Raw genomic sequence first — 12,507 nt, 5'->3', positions numbered from 1 at the left:
ATGGGTTGTGGAACAAACCACACTTACGACAAAAATCACAAAACCCGTCAAACACCAAACCGCACACATCCCTATGAACCCCATAGCTCAGTCTTTGGTCATTTAATCCCGATTCCAGTTCAGATTCTCTTCATTCAAATTCTCAATCCCACCCTCTTCTCTTTCCTCTTCCTATTTGTGATTGTGAAAGTGAAAATTCCATAATGCCACTATTTATTCCTCATTCTCTGTGCCAGTTTTTTCCATTGATCGTTGCCACATTGTGATTCAGACTCATCAGTTCTTCATTTTCATTTTTCTATTTCGGGTTTTTGCTTGGGGGAAGATCACTGGGATTTTGGATGTACATGTTTTCAATCATTGCTCATTGTTATGCAACGATCATAACGTGTGAAGTTTGAGGTTTTCTCCTGGTGGCTTCATCTGGCTGTCTAGTATTTTAATGGTTTATTCCTTTCTCATTGTCATATATTAATTCACCCATTGAAAATTCTCGACCTTTTAAGGTTTTCCTTGGTGGGTTCACGTTCATCTGCGTTTATTGGTGCTCTAATCAAATTCCTGCATTCATATCGTAAAGTCTTGATTTTCTTGAATCTTTGAACTTTTTGGAGTTGTGGAGACAATCAGAAGATCTATAGAACAGCTGAAGCAAGGCATGTTATAGTTGGTACAATGGGACTGTCTATGTTCTTTGTGATCTGCATTCTCCACTCCCTGATCGCAATAACGAGTGGATCTTTGATAATGTTCTATCTTAACGAGATCTATATTTTTGCTCATGGTGTTGAAACGGCTCAAAAGCTTTCAGGGTCAACCCCACATGATAAATTGCTGATTCAGACATCAAATTCTTTTGTTGGTTTGCTTCTCTTTGTAGTTGGGTTCTTGGTGTTCATGGTAGCGTTTGTCAAGGACAAAAAATTCCAGAGCTTTTTCGCCAAAGGTTGTGTACTTCTTCACTTATCAATGGCTCTTTGGAGGGTTAATTTTGAGATAAGGTTAGAGGATTTATCTTGGGATTGGCCGAGACAAGTAGTTGGTGATTTTGTGTTGGCTCTTTCTTGGGTGTTCTTTTTATTGTATACTTGGAAGGAGAAGTATGATTAGCCTGAATTTGAGCGCAAATGAATTCAAGTGGGCAGTGACAAATGACAATGTGACATTACTGAATAGAGTTGTTGGTTTCAATTTGGATGTCTTCATGAAGGCTGGTATCAAATCATGAAAGATTTCATGTTGCTTGAAGCAGGGTGTTTGAAAAGGTGCAATTACTTGCAAGATCGGAGATGAATATTCAAAAGGAGAGGTTGCAGCATCTATGCATATGGATATTGAGGTTACTACGTTTCCAGAAAGCCTGTTGATTGTTGTGGTAAGAACTAGATGCCCTTGTACCTGTCTGTTTGCAATCACTTTGTAACTGTGCTATGGTGCTTACTTATCCATGCATCTTGCCTAAGGCAAAATTTTGACAAACACATTCTCATATTGATACGGTGGTCTTAAATGTTAACCTGGAATGAGTTTCGAAGTTGCGAGTGCTTGAGATGATTTACATGTAATTTGAATAAACCATTCCTTGAATGGAAATGTTCTCCGTTGACCTTAATTTTTTCTAATTTTTTCCCATCCCCACTCTGAAGTTGACTTTTTATTTGTTCTCTGAATATATTAATAGCTAACTCAGTTTGCTCCGCAATTTACTTGGTTACAGTTACATATCATCCAGGTTCATTCGTTGCTGCTATTGTTCTGATATGCGCACGGTCTAATTTAAGATATTGTGTTTGTCCACCTCTTAGACGCAGTGGAATTGTAGAATATACAGGTCAGTTGAGACCAAGCAATTATTTATGTGTACGGGGTTCTTTAGTTAGAGAGAGAGGACGTGTTGTAATGAGTGAATTGGATTACATTAGAGGCAGTAGAGAGGAAGATTGTAGCAGTGGTGGCAAGTGGTCAGGGATAAGAAAAGGTGGAGGAAATGACGGACTACGGTAAATGAGAAGGGCTAAATAGAAAGAATGTTTAAAGGAGTCTCAAGAAAGCTTTCAAGATAATCTCTGTTGGGTTTCTGATGATTTTTTATTACCTCCCAACCTCTAAGGCCCTCATATTTATACTGAATAGGAGCACTTTCGTAGGAGTAGTTAGGAGAACATGTTCAATCATGGGAGAGTGTGCTTGTCATGGAAGAGCAATTAAAAAATGGTTTATAGGATATTAAAAGAATGACCACATAGTTGGATAGTGGGTGTAAGTTTTAGGTAATTGGGTAATAACACTTGATAGTACACTACATGTATTTTTAAGAAGCAAAAACAGAAAAAAGGTAAAACACATGTACTTCAAGAAAAGGTTAAGAGGAAGTCTTCTTAATTATCTCCATATTTGAGCCACTAAGCTAAGTTCTTTAGAACATTCCAAATGTAAAGGTAACTCATAAACCCAACCACTTGTTATGAGTTACTTTCACTTCTCTGTACAAACAGTTGTTCTGTGCTTGTTTTTGGGTGTTTTCGTGCTGGGAACGCCTTTGGACGCTTCTGCACTGGGAATGCCTTTGGGCATTTCCATGCTTGGAATGCTCCTAAGTGTTTCCACACTTGATATGCCCTAGACGTTTCCTCGCTTAGAACACCCCTGGGCGTTTTTGAGCTTGGAACGCCCTTTGGCGCTTTCTTTCTATGAAAATGTGATAAGCCACATCAGATTCAATAACGTGGAAGTAAATCTAATCTTGAATAGGTCTTATCTTGAAATTCACCAAGACTTGCCCTAAAGTTTTAATCTTTTTGTTATTGAAGGAAGTCATGGTCATAAGATGATGCAAACTCCTTAAATCTATATTCACAACCTTCGAAGTAAACAGTGGCATAAGGTTTACTGAAGAACCGTCATCAATGAACATCTTTCTCACTGGGTATCTATTAACATTACTATCCACATAAAGTGGCTTGTTGTGATAGGGATGTGATGTATAAATGTCTACTTTTATTAATACTATGGCATTATCATATCCACTTGCCATCTTCTTCATAAGTAGTCCCACTAAGCTATATTCTCCATTCTACAAACCACCTATTTGTGCTAACATTATAGCTACCTTCTTCTTTGATTCTTCTGAGAAGCCAAGTTAATCAAAGAAATGTTTGCATCTAGGTTTCTTCATGAGTGAGTTGGCAATGGAAGAGGTAACTATAGCAGCTGCACGAGTGCCCTCTTCTTGATTAGAAGGAAGGGTAGGTTTTTCTTGAATACTGATCATTACACTTACATGTCTTCAAGCATTTTGATGAGTAGGGAGTGGATTGTTTTGAATTGTGTTGTTTCCAATCAAGACTTCTCCTGTTTGTGTTCTTTGGTGAAATATCTTGCGCATGTTCCTACATTCAGCAAATGGATGACCCACCATGCGATGGTAATCGTAATACCATGGATTGAACTTCTCTTCTACTAGTGATGGTCTCGATACATAAGGTAAATTTATTTGTCCGTCTCTAATTCATTCTTGAAAGAATGCCCTGACTCTGTCGAGTGGAGCTGAAAATGGAAAGGGTATAACGATCTCTTAATCTTGTCTTTTCTTAAAGTTGTCCCGCTTTGGCCTTAGATTCTCTCGAGGGCCTCTTCTTTCTTTACTTCCCCCTTGAATTGCATTCACAGGAGTGATGTTCCTCTTATTGAAACGATTGGCTCTTTTTTACCTAAGGACTGTATTATTGGTCTGTTGTGCAGTTTCAATTAAAATAGAAAAAAAATGAAAAGGTAAGTTGTCCAAATGCCTCTATATTTCATCGAACATACCTTAGATTGCATACTTTGACCAGCTCTTTTTAATCATGAGAATCTTGTATATCTAGTATACGTTCTCTAAACCGCTAGATGTACTCCATAAGATCCTTTTTTACCTTATGATGTTCTTTCCCCAATTTAATAAAGGTCACCTTTTTTAGGTAGAAAAGAATTTTTCTCCGACCATCCTACACATTTGATTCCAATAGTCAACTGAGCTTAGAGTGAGATTAACATACCACATGTATGCTTTTTCAGTAAAAGACTTAAAGAACTCTTTCAGCTTTAAATCGTCTTCCAAGCCTACGACTCCCAAGGTTTTTACAAGCTTCATGACATGTTCCCAAGCATTACCAGTCTTGCCATTGACTTGTTTGAATTTTAGGCTGGTGTAATCTTTAGGGTATGGGTTTACGACTACCTTAGCAAGATAGGGTAGTTTCAAGTCAAACTTGGAAAAGTTGAGACTCTTGTTATTCTGATCGAGCAACTTTTCCAACTTTTCCTTTGTGACAAAACTCTGAGCACTAGTGGAAGGAGTTGCCATAACGGGATTACCTACAATAGAGGGATTGGTGATATAAAGGAGTGGGTCAATCGTGCTCTCTCCATTTCCTTCATTTTCATTGTTGTTGATCACATTAGCGGCATTTTCTATTGGTATAGGTAGAAGTTAAGAGGTTATGGCAGTTGTGGATGCATACTGAGTAATGGTCTCCATCATTTGCTTATTGTTTTCCTCTAACACTTGTATCTTTTCTTGAGAAGCTTTGAAAATTTTCATGAGCTCCTAGATATAAGTGAGAACAGATGTTTCTTGGTTGTTAGGAGAACTTTTTATATCTTCTGATAAAAATTTTCAATTAATTTTTCACTTACTGCAATCACTTTCCCTTAGTGGAATCGCCAAAATGCAAAGGGTTCTTCAAGTAGAGAGAGAAGATTTGTTGCAATGAGTGAATTGGAATGCGCTAAAGGCGACAAAGAAGAAGACTGAAGCAGTTTTTGAAGCGTAAGTGCTTTGGGGGTAAGTGGTAAGGGAAAAGAAAAAGGTGGAATAAGTGATGGATTACGACGAATGGGAAAGGCTGAATAGAAAGAATATTTGAAGAAGTCTCAAGAAAACTTTCAAGATAATCTTTGCTAGGTTTTTGATGATTTCTAATTACCTTTTAACCTCTAAGTCCTTTATATTTATGCTGAATAAAAGCATTTTCTTAAGAGTAGTTAAGAGAACACGTTCAATTATGGGAGAACATGTTTGTCATGAAAGAGTAGTTAAAAAACAATTTATAAAATATTAAAAGAATGATCATGTGGTTGGATAGTAGGTGTAAGTTTTGGGTAATGGAGTAGTGACACTTCATAGTGCGCCACATGTATTCTTAAGGAGTAAAGAAAGAAAAAGGGCTTAAGCACTTATACTTCAAGGAAAAGTTAAGAGGAAGTTTTCTTAACTATCTTCATATCTAAGCCACCAAGCCAAACTCTCTAGAATATTCCAAATGTGAAGGTAACTCATGAACCCTACCTCTTGTTCTAAGTTACTTTAACTTCCTTGTACAAATAATTGTTCCATGCTTATTCTTGGGTGTTTCCGCACTTGGAAAGCTCTTGGGTGCTTCCGCGCTTGGAATGCTCTTGGGTGGGAATGCCCCTAGAAGCTTCGGTGCTCGAAAAGCTCTTGGGTGCTTTCGTGCTCATAAAGCGCTCAGAATGCCCGTTGGTGCTTTCACTCTTAGAACGCCCTTAGATGTCACAGTCCTTTCTTGAATGTGAATCCCACATTGTCAAGATAATGCTCCTAACGAGTAAAACCACAAAGTCCCACATTGAAGAGAAATTCCAAGTAGGGAGTAAGAGAGGATGTCATAGTTTTAGAGAGAGAAGCCATAAATCTCTCATCGGCTATGTACTAGAGTGATACAATGCATATAAAGGTTCACACTACCTTCAACTTGTGAGGCACTTTTTGTGGGATAAAACCATGAGGCCAACAGGGTAAAGCGAACAATACCTCACAAAGGTTGGTGGGGACCATAACAGTTGGTATCAGGTGGTGTTTGGTACTTTACAATGTAATATGATTACAGGTAATATAATTACAGGTAATATAATTGCAAGTAATGTGATTGCAAACAATATGATTGCAAGCAAAATAACATTACAGTATTTGGTATACAAGTAAAATAATGATTAAAGTACAGGGAAGATAACATTGCAGCGTTTGATTTACAAGTACTCTGTTACAAATGTAATGTTAACTTTCAAAATTACCCTTATTTATTAAAATGCAAGTTTAATATACTTGTATTTTTTATTGCTAATTTTTATATAATATCATCTCTTAAATATATTTTTAATGTCATATATTTATTTTCATTTCTTATTATAATTTTAAATATTTTATTTTAATTTTTTAATATAATTTTTTATATTATATATATTTTATTTTAATTTTTTTACTTATATTATCATATGAATTTAATTTTATTTTATTTTAATTTCTAATTCTTATATTATATATTTTATTTTAATATTTTTATTTTAATTATAACATTACAAAATATTTTTAACAAAATAATAAAATTGAAGGGTAAAAATATCTTTAATAATATTAAAAAGTGCAATAGAATGTATTGTATTGCAATCTTACATTGCAGTAGTCTGTTGCAAAACAAACACTGTAATGTAATATAATTAAACACATTGCGTGGAATGTGCTCTCACTTCCTTCATACCAAATACTAGCTCAAAGCAGACTCTAAGTACTAACGATGTGCCACTGAAGACAGTAGACCCTTGTTGAAGTAGGAAAAGATATCACGATCCTTGCTTGTATGTGAATCTCATATCGTCGAGATAATACTCCCAACGAAAAAAGCTATAAAGTTTCACATTGAAGAGAAACTCCTAGCAAGAATAAGAGAGAATGTTATGGTCTTAAAAAAAGAAGCTATGAATCTCACATCGGCTATATACTAAAGTAATACTGGACATGTAAAAGTTTATACCACCTTTAAACTGTGATATATCTTTTGTCCAGAGGATCAAATTAGATAATACCTTACAGGAGTTAATGTAGATCGTGACATTGACTGCTTTCACGCTTGAAACGTATTTGGGCGCTTGGACTCTTGATGTAACCCATGTGTTGGTTGATCCATTATGGAATGCCTTTGAATGATGCAGCGTAACATCTAAAGCGCATTAACTCGCTGGACGAAAAGCACACCTCAAAAGCAGTCAGTCATCCTACTAAACTCTCATCTACAATTTGTACTAGCCACAGCAGGAGATAATGAATTTTCTGGTGATACTAAATAAGCATCGTAACCTATTTTTCCATTTTATGTTGTTGACATGGACTATGGAGTAGTACCTAAGTTTCTGGCTGGACCCCTCTTATACCGCTTTTCCTGAATCTCCCTAGTCAGGAAGAATAACACTGAAAGGAAAAAGTTGTTAGGTTGCTGGGCTTCTTAGAAGCTGAGAAAGATTCCGCAAGGTGTAAAGCAAGAGCTTGGCAACCCGAAGAAGAAACCAGTTATTGCAAGCTCCAGCCGGAGAAGTAATTGACGCCCCAAAATGCCCGTAGAAGATTCCAGTCCAAATTCAATTCCTTGTGCCCAAAAAGCCCATTAAATGATAGAGCTTCAAGAACCCCACTGTCGTTCTCGACAAAGACATAGGCTTACTTAAAGCATCCTACTTAATAACAGCATCTCCCAGGCGAGTGAATACACGACCCAATCAGATGCTGCCAAGGTGCTCAAGTTGTTTTCCCTTGCTTCCAATTGCGCTTGGTACTTACCATTAACTTCTTTTGCTCAGTCTAACAGTATCTACTTTTTCATCATCTCATCTCAGCCTCTCGGACATAGAGAGGTACCCAAAACTCACCGAGAATCCATCCTAGAGGCCCAAAAACTAACTGAAAACCAAAACAAGCACAGGAAATCCAAGCGCGGACAGAGAAGGTGAGAGAACCAAGCCACTTCAAATAGAAGGAAAAAACATGGAGGGAGAACACGAAGCACTACCCACTTCTCCTACATCAACAACACCTCCTCCGCCATCATCATACAAGTTATTTCTGAAAGTTATGAGCAAAAGGAGAACATGGGTGTTTCTCTTTGTGCTAGTTTATGCAATCCTTTTAGCTTCTTCGTGGAATTCCCTTAAATCAATACTTTCTTGGTACAAACGTCAAGCCCAACCATCTTCTGCTTCTTCTGGGTGGCCTGCCCTCTATGCCTCTGTTCTTCTTGGTGCGGTTTTTGGGCTGCTTTCTATGGTTGCAGCTCTGGCTGTGGCTGTGCCGGCCACTTTGGTGACCTGGATCACTGTTGTGGTTCTGCTTGCTTTCTTTGGGAAACCAAAGAGGACCTTGGTGCTTGAAGGCAGGAAGATTACAAGAGAGATCGCTGGGATTGTGTTCAAGATTTTGTTGAAGGAAGGGAATCTTGTAGCTGCTGTTTGTGCCGTTTTGGGGTACTTTGCACTTGTCAGGAAGAATTCTGGTGAGTGATTAAGTTGAATTGTTTAAGTTACTGAGACCTTATTTAGCTGGAGAGATTTCACTTTGTGGATACTTGGAAGAAATCGGATTTTGGAAGTTTTCCTGGTTGATGGAATTTAGGAAAGTTATCCTCATCTTCCATCTAAGACATTGTTTGATTTTTGTTAATTTGACTTAAATTAGGAGTTCAAAAACGAGGCAAGCTCTTTGTTAAAGGGCTATTTAATAGTTATCCCTGCTTTTGTTTGTTCTATGTATAAAAAGAAATGAATGACGAACTGTTGTTTTTTACTCTTAAATTTACTTATTTCTTTGCAGCCTAAAACTTCTCCAGTGTATACATGACAGTCATTCATTTTTCAGTTTCTTTCTGCAGTACTGGGCTATGGAATGCAAATGTTTTCAGTTCAAATCCTAAAGCATGCATTGATTCTTGAATTGATGGGTTAATTACTTGATTATCTTTGCAAAAATCATATGAATAAACTCCTAGTCTCTTTCATTATTTTATTTACTTTCTTCACTTTTTTTTAACATTAATGAAATTAACTGTATTTTTGGTATGATTGTGTTCCATGCTTTACAAAAAGCTATCTCACGCCGTGGAAATTAGAGGGAACAGGGAAGGTTGGTCCCCCTTGAACTGCAGCATTTGTCACGTGCTTGGACCAAACCATCTTAAAGAATCTGTATGTGTATGACAAACAACTAAGCCATTCGTAGAACAAACAAAGGGTTCCATTGCCGTATTGGTTTGCTAATGAATAAATAGCAGCTGACACACAAGAAAAAAAAAAAAAGGGGGGTGTGGGGGGGGGGGGGGGGGGGGGGGGGGGGCGGGCGGTGGGGAGAGGAAAGGAGACAACTTATTGGTTTCCCTTTATTGTTTCTTATTTTCATTACTTATCTAGATCTCTCTCTCTCATTTTTGGTCAAATCCCTAGTTGGGTTGTGAACCATTTTTCTACTGTTCAAGTTGACCTCATAGAAGCTCAGTCCTTCCTATATACTCTGTTGTCTTTTTCCTGCAAGTATCAGTTCCTGCTTGAAATCAAAGAAAAATCCAATCCCTTCAATAGATTAAAGCTTATTTTTAACATAGAGTTTTAAGAGTTTTGCTCATGCAAACACACCTAAGTGTTCAAATATATATGTACAAGGTACAATACTTTCACCCCGGAGTATATGAGGCTTGTATTACAATGTATGCCAGCAAATGTTTAATGTGCATTAAACATAACTGTATAAGATGTTTATTTCCACTCGTCAACAGTAATGTTATTAAAGATGGCTGAAAGCTATTCCTTTGAGTCATCCCCCTCATGGCTTCCAAGCGTGTACAACATCAAGCGGAAGGGATAGTAAGAAATGTAACGCAGAATGTAGCAGCTAGCTGAGCAACATAGTGGAATAAAGATTGCTGCGAGCATGACAAGAAAAATCAACCACAAGGAGAGGACAACTGAGGCAAGCCAACTAAGCTTGCTCACCACCAAGTATAAACCTGCCATGAATGCTATGGACATCATTGTAAGTGCAACTCCTAGGAGAGGTACTGCCAGTTTAAGAGCAAAGAACACCAAACCGAGATCAATTAACTGTGCCCAAATGAGTGTAACATCAATGATGATGGAGCTATACATAGCCATTGTGTTGCAGATGACAAACAGTTGGAACATCCTTTCCCTTAGCATGATTGCAGAACCTTCGTCAGGACTAGAGTTGTTGTCACCACCAGGGATTGTGAAACCAGCTGAAAATGTCACTGTTGCAACCAGTGTTGAGACTAATAATATTACATTGACGTTCTCCTTGTAACTTTCAAATTTCGAACACACTCCTTCAACTGAACTTTGTCTTCTGTTTCTTGAGGCTGTTGGCTGGGAGCGTTCTGCACAGGTTAGTCTTAAGGCGAGCCATGTCAATCGCTGCACAATACAAAAACAAGATTACATATGCACCAACATAATAGGTTACCTTTCAAAATACGGGAACCACATCAAATCATCAGCTCTTTTTGTTAACGGGTTCAACTTTGCCAGGTTACCTTCCTAGGATCCGGATCCAAGCTAATAAATCAATAGCTAGGAAAAGCATCTACCGTGTTAATTGGAAGTGTTCTCACTCTGACCATTTTGACATTGCATTGGAAATAATGGACGCTCATTTGCGCACCATAACTTCCTTTCTTTGTTTTCAATCACAAAATTGCTGTAAAGATAATTTATATGTGAACAGTTAACTGATGCTAGTGGTTATAGACAATTACTTGGGAAATTATAAAACTCTAATAAGCACTAAATTCAAAATTGGGCATGTACACAAGCACGAACTTTCCACTGCTTGTGGCGGACCAACGGCTCCGATAGAAATATATTAATCTACTTCCCGTAGTCACATACCTTTGGACATGAAGCCATCATTTGTGTGTCTGTGTTGTATTCTTGTGCAATATCCAGCGCTGTCAATCCGTCCTCGTTCATCAGCAGTAGATTAACTCTCCGGTCCCATGTAAGAACGCTTACAACCTTGGGATGCAGGTAAATAGTAGCTAAAAGTAAAGGCGTGTTTCCATTCTCATCTCTCTCATTTATAAGATTCTGTAGTGTGGGCACTTTGAGTATGTAATTCACCAAATGAATTCTTCCTCTCTTTGCAGCAAGGTGAAGTATACTTTGACCTTGCCTGTTAAGAAGCTCCCTTGAATCCGGACAGTGCCATAGAAACTCTTGGACTATCCCGATATAGCCTTCATCAGAAGCTATGTGAATAGGGAAGAAACCATTCCGATCCCTTTGGTATGCAGCACCACGGAACATCTGAAGCAGGATTTTGACCCCTTCAAGATAGCCTATGGATGCAGCACAGTGAAGCGGATTCCTTCCTTGTTCACATCTTAAATGAAAAGAAGACTGGTCCTTTTCCCACATTATTTTGAGGACATCTGCTATTCCAAAGGAAAAGCTTAGCAGGGCTAATTAACATGTTCAAGGAGCTATGGTCTGACGCAGACGATTTTTTTCAACTGTCACTGAAATTGCTAATGCATGGTCAAAGAGAAAAGGTGAATGTCTTGTAACAAGTAAATGAAATAAGAACATAAGAAGAGAGAAATTAAACGTTAATTATCCCTACACAAAGTCTAAAGTGTACATGAAATAAATTACCAATGTTCCTCCCATGAATGGCAGCGTGTACTGGTGATTCATTTTGCAGTCTTTGTTGTTCATTGTAGTTCCCTAATGGATTTTCCATTATAAGCCTAACAATATCTGCATAACCTGCGGCCGCAGCAAGATATAATACAGATTTGCCTTCCTTGTTGGCGCTATACGACATTTCCCTATTTTTGTCAATCAGGATCCGAGCGACCTTTTCATGATGAGCTAGCAAGGCTTCATGCAAAGCAGTGTTTCCATCCTCATTTTTGTCACCTAACATAGATTCGCCAGAAGAACCTCTTATGGCATCAACTATCAGGCGGACTAGCAACGGATCACCAATCCTTGCTGCTATATGGAGAGCAGTGTCACCCTTAGAGTTTTTCTCCTGAATGAAGAAGGGCAAATCCTTGCAGATGAGATTAACAATCTCATGATGTCTATAACTTGTTGCTATGTGAAGCATTGTATTCTTTTGGGGGCTTACTTGAATACAGCTTGCTGGCACAACACGATCACTTTGTCTATCAGCGGGTCCTTTCTCCACAGCTTCTACCAGTTCCAGGATTCTGCCTTCCATGGCAGCTGTGTACAAATCAGGGTCCATGGAAGTAGAACTTCCATAGTTTTCCTTTTCCTCCCCATCAATCAGGAAACCAGGAATTCTTGTAATTGTTATTGGAACGAGGCTTAGCTCATACAACTGTTTTTCTATGTGTTTCTCTATTTTTCCTTTTCCTCTCACGTCCTGTTTCACTTTCTTCTTTCTTTCTCTCTCCTGCTTCTTTCTTTGGTTTACAAAATCTCTTGTCAGTTTCACCATAGCTACAAGACGGCAGTAGATTACTGCACCCTGCTGCAAATTGAAATTCTCTCAGTCTGATTACATGTAGTAATATTAGCAGGACTACAGCTGCAGGCTGCAGCATGTATGTAACATTTATATATAGGCTAAGCTATGATCAGGAAGGGTCATTCTTTACTCCTATAATATCAAATCTTATTGTAGATTCAAACCACACCAGG

General features: G+C 38.0%; 3 protein-coding genes across 6 annotated transcripts; 2 read left to right on the top strand and 1 right to left on the bottom strand.

Moving 5' to 3' along the window:
* LOC18608718 (uncharacterized) lies at positions 1–3,243 on the top strand. Of its 2 annotated transcripts, XR_016024671.1 has the most exons (2): positions 1–1,375; positions 3,166–3,243. XR_016024671.1 is itself a non-coding variant. In XM_018114803.2 (1 exon), the coding sequence occupies exon 1, from the start codon at positions 676–678 to the stop codon at positions 1,108–1,110; it is 435 nt and encodes a 144-aa protein (XP_017970292.2). In that variant the 5' UTR covers positions 1–675; the 3' UTR covers positions 1,111–1,702. The 2 variants fall into 2 exon arrangements, 1 of the variants encoding a protein (XP_017970292.2); XM_018114803.2 differs by lacking the exon at positions 3,166–3,243 and having other exon boundaries at positions 1–1,702.
* A 4,370-nt stretch (positions 3,244–7,613) lies between these two features.
* LOC18608716 (uncharacterized) lies at positions 7,614–9,761 on the top strand. 3 transcript variants are annotated; one of them, XM_018116548.2, is made up of 2 exons: positions 7,614–8,321; positions 9,594–9,761. In XM_018116548.2, exons 1-2 carry the CDS (start codon positions 7,817–7,819, stop codon positions 9,680–9,682), a joined length of 594 nt encoding a protein of 197 aa, XP_017972037.2. In that variant the 5' UTR covers positions 7,614–7,816; the 3' UTR covers positions 9,683–9,761. The 3 variants fall into 3 exon arrangements, with proteins under 3 accessions (XP_017972037.2, XP_007043605.1, XP_088659900.1); XM_007043543.3 differs by lacking the exon at positions 9,594–9,761 and adding an exon at positions 8,911–9,123 and having other exon boundaries at positions 7,616–8,321; XM_088803774.1 differs by lacking the exon at positions 9,594–9,761 and adding an exon at positions 8,639–8,815 and having other exon boundaries at positions 7,616–8,321.
* Positions 9,762–9,796: 35 nt separating this feature from the next.
* On the bottom strand, positions 9,797–11,309 carry LOC18608715 (protein ACCELERATED CELL DEATH 6-like). Its single transcript, XM_018114891.2, has 3 exons — positions 10,723–11,309; positions 9,989–10,248; positions 9,797–9,875 (listed from the first exon to the last, which is right to left on the bottom strand). The coding sequence occupies exons 1-3, from the start codon at positions 11,248–11,250 to the stop codon at positions 9,797–9,799; spliced, it is 867 nt and encodes a 288-aa protein (XP_017970380.2). The 5' UTR covers positions 11,251–11,309.
* Between the last annotated feature and the right edge of the window lie 1,198 nt (positions 11,310–12,507).

This window comes from Theobroma cacao, chromosome 2 (genome assembly GCF_053813885.1).
Source record: "Theobroma cacao isolate CCN51 chromosome 2, ASM5381388v1, whole genome shotgun sequence".
NCBI classification, from domain to species: domain Eukaryota; kingdom Viridiplantae; phylum Streptophyta; class Magnoliopsida; order Malvales; family Malvaceae; genus Theobroma; species Theobroma cacao.
Note: the sequence above shows the minus strand (reverse complement) of the source record. Positions and strands in the feature narration are given on the sequence as shown.